Source organism: Benincasa hispida, chromosome 10, assembly GCF_027475165.1.
Source record: "Benincasa hispida cultivar pf3 chromosome 10, pf3_genome.v1.1, whole genome shotgun sequence".
Taxonomy (NCBI): Eukaryota; Viridiplantae; Streptophyta; class Magnoliopsida; order Cucurbitales; family Cucurbitaceae; genus Benincasa; species Benincasa hispida.
In genome coordinates, this window is record NC_143487.1 from 9,268,238 (window position 1) to 9,281,520 (window position 13,283).

Consider the following 13,283-nt stretch of genomic DNA (forward strand, 5'->3'; position numbering starts at 1 on the left):
GTGATAGACTTAGTTGATAAATTTAAAAGAAAAGGAAGTCTCTATATTTTCCATAGAAATTTCTATAAGGGACTAAATTTTCAAAAATATATTTGTATGTGATAATATATTTAGCCTAAAATAAAACAATATAATTTTTAATGGGATGATAGCAGATCAATACTTCATATTTACCTTTTTTTCTTTAACTTTCCAAATATATGAATCTAAATTTTTTAAAGTTTGAATTAGTATAATATCTATTTAAAATAAAATGTAATATTTTTATTTTATTTATTTTTTGCTCTATATACTCTTGTGAGCTTCACAATTATAAAGTAATAAACAAGTTACTAAAAAATAAATTTTAGAAAGAAAAAAAATAAAAATAAAAATCCTACATTAACAAAAGTAGATGTCCAAAAGATTGGGGGTATCAACTAAAGTTAAGGACTCAATTAAAGTTCAGACCAACAATATTTTTTTAACCTAAAAGTTATTCAAAAGTTATCTACCCAAGTCTTTCTAGAGAGATTAGTGATTTCCCATGTTTCTATTTTTTTTATTAGAAAATAAAGGAAGTATAAAGATTAAAAATGTGACTACCTATGTAAAGAGTTAATCATTTAAAGATTAGTTCAAAGGTAATTGGCACAATCTTATTTTTAGAGGTAAGAGGTTCTACCCCTTCTTTGCAATTGTTGTACTAAAAAATATGAATGTTGAATGAATCAAATTCGATAAAATTTGGGATGGAAAATTCTTTCTCCCAAGATTTTCACATATCTGTAATTATTAAGTAGTAATCAAAATATTTTATTTTATTTTATTTTAGATATCAGTTAAGATTCTTCTAATCCTAAATGTCTGAATTTTGAAAAAACTAGTACGAACTTTTAAAAATAATTATTCTAATCCATAACAGTACTTTTATATAAGCATGAATTCAAGCGCAACTTAATGACAAACATGGAGCAAAATATATTAAAAGTAAAAAAATTAAAAAAAATATAGCAAATACTAAAATATTTGTCAAATTGAACATAACTCATAATATCAACCTCGAAGTTTTGATTCCACGTATTGTAAAAAAAAACAAAAAAACAAAAAATTGCTTTTTAAAAGTTTGAATACTAAAATAATTATATTAAAACTTTAGAGGTCAAAGTAAAATATAGGTTTAAATATTAGAGTCATATAGTTTCAAAGTGTTCATTTTAGCTCATATACTTTCCACTTTAGATTATTTTTTAGTTCTATTACTTTAAAAAATTTCATATTGGTTATTGTGATTTCAATTTTGATTCGTTTTAGTCTTATATTTTTAAAAAATGATCATTTTAGTCCCTCCATTTTCATTTTTATTTCATTTTAAGAGATAAAAAAAATTAGTTTTGAAACTTCGAAAATCCAAATGACCAAAGTTGAAAGTAGGAGGATCTAAATTAACTAAAGTTGAAAGTATAAGGATCAAATTGAATATTTTGAAAATAAGGAAACCAAATCCAACCAAAATTGAAAATGGAAAAACAAATAGAGAAATCAAAATCAACCTTTTGAATAAGACACTTCTCTACCTCTACCATCCAATTGGTTTTTGGATATATAAATATTAAGAGCATTATTTGCTTGAAATTACCTTTAAAATAGCAAAAGCAATTTTAATTGATAAAATTCATGACTACTTAAGAAAAACAACTTTTAAAAAATAAGTTTAAATACTACTCCCCAAAAGATAGGTCTGTTTTCACTTAAATCAAGATCTACTCTTGAAGACATGTTTCCCCTTGCTTCAATACGAACCATCTTTTAAGGCAGTAAATAAATATGTTAATTAGAGAATGAAGACAAAAAGTGTTGAAGTACAAAATGAAGTTTTCAAAATTCACAAGCTTCTGTAGGTAACACTTAATGCCAAACAAACAGATTAGAGTAAATAATCAGCCAAAAAAAAAAATAAATTTTCTTCTTATTCAATTTCCATAATGCCTAAACAACAATATTTTTTTTTTCTTTTCTTTTCCCTTATCCAAAATTTCCTTTTCTCCTATTTACAATGTTACAGTCCACAGATAAAACAAATGTGACTAATAAGACAACATGGGGATCTCTCCTTCAAGCTTGCAGGCAGGCAACACAGCACCAAAATGAAGGCATATACCCCAGAAACAGCCTCACCTCAAATTATAAGTAACCTCAGCAGCACAGCCATTACAGAGGCCATTTACTTATATAATGTACAGAGCCATTTTAGCCTCAAAACCAAACTTGCTCCTCAACTCAAAACTATCAAGTTGTTAGAAATGTCGTTCAAAATTGGAATGTTCATCGCATCATTCTAATTCCCATCCTCTTTTACATTTGCTGCCTTCTCTTTAGCACGGAAATCGTCCAAGCTACGATATTCCTCCCTAAGTAACTTATCCAATGCTGGATGTTTTCTTAGGGGTTCTTTCTGATCACGTTGTCTACGATAGTGGTGGAAAGCCCTGCCAAGTACACATAATAATGTTAAGACAATCGGCTGAAAGAAGGAGCAGAAGAAGAATTGAAAACTTGACTAGTTTCAACCTATGAACAGTCTGAAATATGATACTTCCAAGTCTAAAGAAAGGATGATCAAAAGTAAAGCATATCATATAGTGCGTTCAAACTGTCAAGAAGAAGAAGAAGACTCTTTCCATAAAATCTATTATGGAACGGGGACAGAATGCTGAAGCCAGTTACTTTTGAAGCTTTGTTCGAAGCAGGGAGAGAACTAGACCTTGGAAGGCATGTGTTTATAACTGTCGCATCAATTTTCAATCTTGATTTCAATGGAAAATATATACTTTTTGGGACTAATTTTGACGTTCAAGGGTACTTTTTCAAAGAGTACAAATGAAACTTTTCAGAGTTTAGGGACATAATTGAAACCTACCTCAAAGTTCATGGGTATTTCGTAAAATTTAACCTATTTTTTAATATATATGTGCGTGTGTGTATTTATAAACCAACTTCCATTTTCTCAATGAAAGAATACACTATGGAAAAAAAAAAAGCCAAAATCACTGCAAACGAATTATAAAGTTACAGAGGGGCGGGCTGGTTTTGAACCGGGGATAAAAAATAATAGCTTAAATTCTTAATTGAAAAAGACTCAAAAGAGATAGGTCCAGGCCTCCTCCCCAAGAACTTTCAAAGAACCTCTGTTTTTCTTTCTTTTTTTATTTTAAATGAAACAAAACTTTTCATTATTAATGAAAAGAGGGTGGAAAGATCCTCCTCTTGATCATGCATATGACTGAAGTTAAATAATTTAACCTTCATGCCTTTCTCCAAGAATGAAGGCCACCCTTCTGGTAGGTAATGTTCACGAAAATGTATTGATTATCCTATCAGATTTTCACATTACGTCATTTTTCCAACAGATCAAATACAAGCTGTCTATCATGATAAGAACCCCAAGCATAAATTATAGAAGACAGCATTCCTCTATTTATTGTTTGCGATCACTAAAACCACCGAACAAAATTGTCAGTTTACTGTTTGATAATTTCGTCATTAGTGCAACAATTTACTTGTGATAGATAAAGCAACTTAATAAGATTAAAGCATGCAGTCATAATTTAAACACCTTGAAAATAACAGAAAATGCGTAAGAACTCACCAGTATTTCTCAAGGCCATAAAGATTTCCTTTCTGGAAAAACTCGAGGGTAAGCTGTTCAAAGTCTGTGTATAGATCCTCTCTAAATTCTTTTTCCAAACCATAACTGATACCAGAAAATATGGTCAAATTTATTAAAGCAAACCAGAAGATTTTATTTCCGGACCTAATTTTCATTCATATAAGAAATTTATGCTTAGAAAAGTGAACACTATAGGGAACAGAGTCAGGCTGAAACTTCGGGAAGTTAAGGGAAGTTAAGATGGCAAGTAAGCAAGAAAAATGTAAACGATGCATTGAAGAAAAAGAAAGCACGATTTATCATCAATACCTGTAGAACCTGAAGAGACACTCCATTCCATAATTATAGTTAGAAGCAGCATCTTCCAGAGCATATTTTCGGAAGTCATTGTACATTGAATCGACAAACATGTCTCTAAGAAAATAAGACCAAAACCGATATAGAGTATTCATTTCCTGCATAAATAGATCACTTTAGAGGAGAACTTGTATATAAAAGGTAAATGTAAAAAATTGGTAGCATCAACTATATAAGAATTTGTTCAACAATGTAAACTCCCAGAAGCCAAGTGTGTTATTACTTATAACCATGAAGGCAAAGAAATCGGTATAAACAGTTAAGACAGCAGGAGTTAGCATGACGGAAGAATAGATCTGAAAAAAACTTCACTAGATATAAGCCAAGGGAGGCCTTATAATGTTTAAAATTTGTCCTCATTTTGCCTAGCAATGATTAAAAAAAGAATGAAAGATCAAATATAATTAATGAAGTTCATATGAATATCTTCACGGAAGATTCACCATTGCAGATTAAGTAATCCAGAAGTCTGGGCTTTAAACATAAAATATAAGTAAAAGGCCCAATGGTAGATGCAGTTTATGGCAACTCCATGCACATGCATAATTTTTTGTCCGAGATGCAATAAATATGATGGGATGGGAATGTTTAGGAAGGTAATCCACCTCACTGCAACCGATTCCCAACTTCTTTCTGTCGCTCAAGCACTTTTTGTAAAATTTAAGGTACCTAGAATGAGAACAATAAACAGACTTCACGTTACAAGCCTCTATCCTCATATTTGAGCAATATTTCATAAGTAAATGAGTGTCTTACTTCTGCTGTTTAAAACCATTCTCTTCTAGAAGTTGGTGACTGGGATGCTGAAAGGGTGGAAAGGACTTGGGAAGGGAACCCACTGGTGGACTATTGCCAAGGAAATTTCCATGAGGAGAAACACTCAATTTCGATGGCCTGGAGCTGTAAATATGAAACCATACCCGTATTAGCCCCATAAAAGTGAGGGGAAAGCAATTTGAGTATGATTTATTTGTTTAGGAAACTGAAAGAAAGTAACTTCCTTTTTCTCAACGGCAGAGAGATGTTATATTATGAAATTTTATACACAAATAATGGCTCTTTCAGACTAACCTTGTGTTATCAGGGGGAGTAGAACCAAAGAAAAAACCTACAGAATTACTAGGTGGACTCTCTGCTACAATGCCAAGAGAGTTCCGACTCGTTCCATGATTTCTAAAGTTGCTGGAGAAAAAGCGTTGCTTATGTGATGATTGTTGTTTAGGGAAAGTTTTAGTTTGTTTCTTCCTGGGACTAGCATTCCCGATTTCATCCAAACCACAGTATCCAGCAGAATGTTCACTAGGTTTTGACCGTGCTGATCCTGAAGCACTGCTAGATAATCTTGAGGTTCCCTCCCTATTCTCTGAGTTGCACTTGCTCTTTTTTTGATTAGAACGTTTTTTTTCCAGTACCTTAGCATGTTAAAACAACTTTAACGATCATTCAAAATTGGAGGAAAGAATTGCATAAACACAAAATAGGAGGGATGGTAGATTCTCAACTTGCTCGTAGAAGTAAAGGCCATCATTTATTGTTGAAGCAAGCTCTTTAGATATTGATTTTGATTCTTTGCCTCCATTTGCAGACCTTTTTTCGATGGCACGATTCTGCAAAGCAATTATGGTGGAAATTTGTTTTAAAAAAAATCCATACAAGAAATGGAATAGGACATGAACTGTATACGTGAACACTTTCTGGATGATTAAAAAAAAGGGAAATTCGAGAATTGCCATCAGTAAGGGGAATACAGTCTCATAAAACACAAATAAACAGTATCTGGCACTAAATCTATTTGAAAGTACAAATTATCCTAAATTCATTTAACTAGTTACCAGCACAACTGCTTCTGATCAGAAACAAAAAATTCTACCAAATAAAGATGGCAATGCCACAATATCAGACTGGGGGCAACTATGACCAACTAATACACTGGTAGTTTTATTTCCAAGTAAATATTTATCTTCCAGAACACAAACCAAGCAAATCCTCTGATATAGAAAAGTTGGGACAACAAAACTTTTATTGATTTCTTACACTTCTCAATAAGAATATTCAGATGAAAGATTGACTCAAGGTTCGTACATGATCCAACAACAGATAATAACAATATAAAAAGATGACATGAATATTTTGACTTGATCTTCATCAAATGTCAATATAAAAAATAAGATTAATGTTATGAAGGCGAGCAGCAGTTGCTCGACATGGAAGTAGATCATTTTCCCTAATAACATCTACCTGGGTGACAATAATAAGTCTCTGAACATCTTGATCATTGACAGCAATCTCGTCATCGTCTTCGTCAATCCTTGATGGATTATCAACATAAATTAAAAAAATAAAAACAAAACAAGCTTAGAACATTCTACAAATTGTATCACCACACCAATGGATCTGATCCATTGTATAGAGTGAAAAGATATGTGTGTGTGTGTTAAGGAAAACGATAAAAAATCATAATAACTCTCCAACAAACAATGGATCATGCCAAACAACATTGTTGCGATCCAGGTAGATCATACTTGTACGATAAAATCTATAACACTAAACCATGCAAGACATCAACATGTGAGAGAGGAAAGATAGATTTATCGGTAATTATAGACTAAAGAATTGATGGAAGGTATGCTGTATGCATGGAAGAAAAGGAGAAATTAGATATGAAGAAGAAATCAAAGAAATTTGTATGCGTATGAAAGAGAATTTAGAGGAGTCTTGCATTAAATAGGATCTAACGGAGGGCAAGAAGTCTCCCAAGCATCCATAAAATTGTTGAATGGCACTCAAATGTGGTGGGGTGGGGGGGAAGGGGGGGAATAATAAAATAAAATAAAAATTTTAAAAATAAATAAATAAAGCTGGGGAATTAGATTTAAGGGAGACACACCTTCTTATGTAAGCAAAAACCAAAAAACACCATCTAGAAACCCTAATCCTTACAAAATTCTCCGGTTTGTTCTAAAAAAATATTCCCAAAAGAAAGCTACACAAATGTATCCACAAACGTTTTGTTTTTCAAACAAAAGGATGTCTTACAGTGATTTGAATGAAGTGTTTGACCAAGTGAGATTAACCAATTGAAATCCCTCCACCAAGTGACCAAGAACAATAAACAAACAAACATGGATCAATCGCATCCTTCATCATAAAAACATAATCTTGTTTTATTTATTCTATCCTCTTAAGTATAATGCCTATGGTCATTCTACAAGGAAAGAACGGACTAAAATTACCAAGCTAGAATCAATCATATACCTTCCATTTGAAGTCAAATCATCTTTTTTTACCGTTTTCTGTTCAATCTCTAGCTCTTCATCAAGCATGAAAGTGCTTGAAAATTGGCTTGAAAGGTCATCAACAGTATGTGCACCAACGTTTGATGAAATCTCTATGCCTTGAGGAGGCACAGTTCCACGAGAATGTTCTGAACAAAGTTACAATCAGCACAAAACCAACAGATGATTATTGAATTGATCTCCCACTTGAACTACTACGTTCATAACAGTACTTTTTTACTCCATCAAGCTGAACAATCAAACTATCACCTTCCACTATATCTAGGTTTGCTACTTCCAGGCTGTCCCTGCTTTGGAACTTCTCCCGAGAACAACTCTGAAGTAGTGAAGACTTGATATTATCATTAGATGGCAGCACTCCACAACCATCTGAAGCATTCTCATCCGCCAAAGAGTTAGTAGTTTCAACAACCACATTAGATGAAGTCTCAACATTTAATGTTGATTTAGCGTCTGCAGGAACTGGAATCCACTTTGACCATTCATCACGTTTTCGCACTTTTTCACCCTGCAGAAGATTAAGTTTTGTAAGGTAAAGTAGAATTCATTTTATTACAAGCCTGTGTAGTTTCTAATTCATTTTCAATACATGCTTTTATTTGAATACTCTTTGGATCCTTCTTCTTCAAGTACATTTGCACACATAGGTACAGCAGTTGTATTGGTAAAGCAGAGGGTATTTAAGTGGGAAAAGTCCAATATAAATATGTCAGAGAATTAAGCCACCGTTTAAATCATGGATTATGATTTTGCTACATGAGCCATCACATAGATATTTGAGGTCCACATTATTCAAGCACACATCCAACCAATCTGCCTTAAATTCAAAGGAATACTTTCAGATTTATCCTTAGATCCCTAGCAAAACGCTAATTGTCACCTCTGCTCTATCTGTACATCCTCATCAAACCAAGTAACTAGCTAAATAGAAACTGGTGAAGCGATCACAATCCACCATTTCATCACTAAAAAGAAGGATCTTCAAAATTCATTCATATGGAAAGGACCAAAACAGATTCTCAAACACCAAATTCATCAAAAGGACACTTCTCTCTTCCCCTATCTCTTCATCTTTCTACTCTCTCCCTTTCCACTGTCCTGCATCAATTTCGTATCTTAAATCATCACATTCGAGTATGTTCCACACCTAACTTAAAAACCGATGCTGCAACTCCATGAGAAATAAAACCTTAGTAACACTAGGAGCAATGTTTCATTCATTAAAATAAGTAAGACGAACCAAATGCTTGTACAAGTTCAAAATGCAGCCAGGATGCCATCCCGGCAATCCCACTATCTTAAAACGAGAATAAGAACAGGAAAGATATTAATTTCTGCATGCGTTCAGAAAAGAGTTAGGAATTACACATTAAAAGTTAAAAACTGAAATAAATAAAAAAAAAAATGAATAAATAAAGGCATTATCAAACTATGGTATTTAAAGCTGTGGACTTTAGATACCAACCAACACGATAGCATTCTAGTTAGATAGGTTTCTCAATATGACGGCAAGAAAAGAGTGTTGCAGAAAGTCAATAGTTTTAAATTTCATCATTCTAACTGCAGCACTAGAATCCTTGCAGTCTCAAGGTTTTTGCTCAATGCATTTCATAGGATGAATTGAACTAAATACAAATACCAAGAAGAAGAAGCATGTGCTCCAATTCCTACTACGTCGAGAATCAAGCAACATAAAATGCCTGAGGAATTAAGTGGGTAGCTTCAAATATATTTATTTGAATGAGTGTTATTTTAGATTAATATAAATAGATAAGAAAATTATTTCAAGCCAACTGAAAATTTTCTGCATCCATCTAACAGGGGAAAGAGCTAGGCAATAATATAGCTTCCAAGTATATTTAATTTATTCTGAAAAGTAAATTTGATAGAAAGAAGAGGGTTGTCAATTAAAAAAGGAAAAAGTTAAACGGGGATGAATTAGAACTCAAATCAATAAAACCTATTGTCATCAGATTTTTGAAGTCTATATTTTCCCCAGATAATTCATATGAATTCCCTTTTGCCCCAAAAATACAGAAACGAACAACAAAGCCATGAAACAAAATAATAAATACCTGAACTTCGACACTTGCAGATGAGTGCAGAGAATCAAGGATAAATGAAATGTCAGTGCTCATTTTCTTAACCTGGAACCAAAATTCCAAGGAAAAAAATGTTAACGACGAATAAATCTTCGAATTACTAGAACATGATAACTGAAATGTGAAATTTCTAGGCCAAATACATATCATGAACATGATAACAGCAAGGTACAATTAACCTATCAGTACACCACATGTTCCATAATGTCATGATTATAAATATCATGAATCCATGGGACAGAGTCACAGATCTACTAGATGGAAAAAAAGGGCTTATTTTCTGAAACACTCCAATAAATATTAAACTATACCCTTTTGAATTCAGCAATGGCTGATATTGGAACCCATCCATGGTCATCCATCAAAGATATTAGATAATGGTCATTCTTCAGATTTTCATTACTGCAACCAAAGAAAAACCCAAGATCATATAACAAACGAGAAAATATCCATTGATAAGTGGAAAGCTACAAATAGATGAGTAATACTCAACCAGCAAGGGAACTGTCAAAGAGCTTCTCCAACTGGAATTAGAAGGCCAAGCAAAAACATAAATAACAAGGCTACATTCAATAGGAATGAAATACTTGTCTAAGTGTAATAAAAGAATAATCCACCCAAAAAAAAAAAAGGTTAAGCACAAATATTGCCAAAATCCAGGTACAACAAAGCATTCAATGAAGAGTTCTAATGTTTTATTTGGATTGTTTTAGTTTTCTTTGCTTTGATCTTGCGCTTTGTTGTAGAAGGGTTTTTCGTCTTAATTTTATATCTTTGTATCTTGAACATTATTCTCTTTTCCTCATTTCAATGAAAAGTTCTGTATCCTCAAAAAAAAAAAAAAACAAAAAACAAAAAACAAAAACAAAAAAATAAAATAAATAAAAATAAAACAAAGACAAAGACCAAATAAAAAAAAAAAAAAAAAAGCATTCAACACTGAATAAATAAATAGAATATATAAAAGGACGGTTCTTAACATGCGGCAAATCTAATGTAAAGAAGTATCAAAGTCTCAATATTCTCAACAAATAGGGGGAAAATCTCTTTCTAGATTGATGGTTGACCTACCTAAAATAATACTCAATTTGTTTTATTATGTTGGCCCGAAGTGCTAGCAAGTCTGGGGGAAGCATTGAAGCCCTTGGATTAATAGAGTGTGGAATGAACTGAGGAGGTCTCCCGATTGCATCAGGAGGTGGAACAGGAACATAGTACATAGGTCCATGTCCTGCATAACATAGAAGTCTTTGGTGGTAACTAATACAATCAATAATTTCATGTTAGTATAGTCCAACAACATAACAGCACATATTTATATTTGGAGCAGTTCAAATATTTGTGTAGCAGATTATTTTACTTAGAGAATAAAGAGGAACAAGGAGGTTAATATCTCAAGACACCTCAAGGGTAATTAGGATGGCATAATTACCAGGAAAACTTGGACCAACCATGAAGCCAGGAGCTGGAGAGAAAAACTGTGGTCGTATGAAAGGGCGTGGTCCAGCACCATGTTGCATGGAAATGTTGTCTCTTGGATTAAATCCCCGTTGATGATGCCAGCCATGGTTCCAATGAACACCGGACTCCTGCATATTAGGTCTTCTATTATGAATACCAACAACATAACCATTTGGATCACCTCGTGGGGGAGGCTCAACAGGTGGAACAAAAGCTTGTACTGGTGCCTCATTGCCAGGCTTAATCATATGTACTTCAACACCAGCTACAGGACGAGGCTGGTAAGCATATCCAGGAACAGCGAGATGAGGAGGATGTAATAGGGGTGGAAAAAGCGGAGGCATTGGTGGTTGGTGATAAGGAAATGGAACAGAGACATGTGGAGCACCATTTGGGTTGCGCTTAGAACCTGGTTTTTGATGATGTGGTTGGAAATTCTTGTGTGAATAATTAGGATTCCGAGAGGCAGGTGACTTTTGTGCATATCCTCCCTGATTGAAAGGGCCATATGATCTCCATTTAATTATATGCAAGAGGAAAAATAAAATAAATTGGATATAATAAGTCAATAAGTGGCAGGAATGTAACTAGTTATTAACAAGATTTCATAGCTATAGCCTATAGGTGATGGACTTTACCGGGATACTCACTGGTTGAATTTCATGCCAAACACAAACATGACATTTATAGGAATATTGAACTACTAATCTTAGTTTCTTAAAGATTACACTAATTGTTTGTGTTAACATACACAGAGATTTTCTGTCATTTTCAGGTCAAGAAAACAAGATAGCCAATAAAGAACAATAACAGAATAAAGGGAACTGAGGGAATCAGCTGGAAAAGGAGAAAAGGAAACTGAAGTAAAACAGTCTGCCCAAAAGAGGCTGGAAGGGTTCCTGACACTCGCTCAGGCATCTCCATAGATAGCATTATTCACCGGGAAAATGATTCGCCATCGTGCAGCATTATATTTATCCAAATTCAGAGACTCCCCAATAGTGGGTGGAAGGGGTGAGAGAAAATGAGGAAAACATGCGAAAACCCAGAAAACCTCCGTTGAATGGTATGTTGCAGTTGAAAATTTTGCACACTGATTGAACAGCATCAGGCCAATGTCTAAGAAAATTAGCTCATTCATGACCAATTAACGGGAAAAAACAAAACAAAACAAAACCATGACGAATGAAGCTAAAATCAAACTCCTAAAAGAAACTTCCAAATTTTCTGTAGCACGCTAAAATAATGGGAGTCGTTAAGTTTACAAGGATATGATAATCTGTAATAAGTCAAAGCGGATACCAATAACTAATAGTTGCATCCCACAATATTTACTTTATGCTATTTTGTAAGTTATATGCTGAAACCACCATTTTCGTCCGTGAGTGTGTGTGTGCGTGTTTTGGGGGAAGTTGACCTGAGCTCCTAAAGAAGGAGAGTGAAGAGCTACTCCATCAGAAACCTCCCCTGAATCAGAAGACACAGCAGACGTAGTAGCATCGAGATTTTTGGGTCGCTGGGCGTCGGCGAGTGCAGGCCAAGAATCAGCTCCCATTACAGGAGCATCCGTGTCCTTCCCATCGACGGCAGCCGGGGTCTTCCAAGGAGACTTTCGGCCATTAGTGTCTTTGTTATCGTCAGTAACCTCGGTGTCCACCATCACCATTCTCAGCAGGAGATTCAAAGCAAGACCCAGATTCCTAGGAGACTGAAGAGGGAAAAACAGTAAGAAGTGAAATTGGAAGAAGCCCAGAATCAAGAAGCTCCCAAAGTGAATGGAGGTACTATCTTGAGTAGGGATCAAAGAAGGTGAAAGAAAAAAGGTGGGTTTGAGGAAGAAGCGGCCAATAGAGGGTCGGAGAAGTGGAGTGCTAGGGTTTATGAAGCAAAGCAAGCAGGGGAGGTGTGAAATGAAGAGGAGAGAGAAGGAGAAATGAGGAAGTTTGGCGGAAGCAGAGAGTGAAATTGAGTTGCAGAGAATTTATATAGCGAGGGCAAAGAAGGAGGAAGAGAAAGGACTGCGACTGAGCTGTAATTGTGACTGTCAAATGTGTGAGGGAATCGGCCGATATCCTTCGATTCCCTTTTTTCTTCTCTTCCTATTTGGAGCTTCCACTAAAACTCCCCACTTTCTTTTCTCTCTCGATTAACAATTCCATTCTCTATATTTATAATTTCTTAATTTCAATGCTTCAATATTTTTCTCCCAATCATTTTTTTATTTTCAAATTAGTTTTTTCTTGTCTCAGTTTCATAAATTCAAATTTAGTTTGTAATAATAGAATTTTCTTGGTTTCTTTCCTTTTCTTGTGTGTAATGATTTTTACCCTACCTTGTCATTATTAAAAAAAATGTCTTTTTCATTGTCATTTTCACTTTTTAAATGGTTTTCAAACAAAAGTATAGACTTAATAAAGA

At 34.0% G+C, this 13,283-nt stretch overlaps 1 protein-coding gene across 1 annotated transcript; it reads right to left on the reverse strand.

Moving 5' to 3' along the window:
* Window positions 1-1,916: 1,916 nt before the first annotated feature.
* On the reverse strand, window positions 1,917-13,009 carry LARP1A (LA RNA-binding protein). The gene is made up of 15 exons (XM_039044625.2): window positions 12,283-13,009; window positions 10,837-11,356; window positions 10,476-10,635; window positions 9,716-9,806; window positions 9,378-9,449; window positions 7,552-7,810; window positions 7,262-7,430; window positions 6,245-6,314; window positions 5,509-5,613; window positions 5,078-5,418; window positions 4,763-4,906; window positions 4,612-4,675; window positions 3,959-4,104; window positions 3,629-3,733; window positions 1,917-2,468 (listed from the first exon to the last, which is right to left on the reverse strand). Exons 1-15 carry the CDS (start codon window positions 12,529-12,531, stop codon window positions 2,318-2,320), a joined length of 2,646 nt encoding a protein of 881 aa, XP_038900553.1. The 5' UTR covers window positions 12,532-13,009; the 3' UTR covers window positions 1,917-2,317.
* Between the last annotated feature and the right edge of the window lie 274 nt (window positions 13,010-13,283).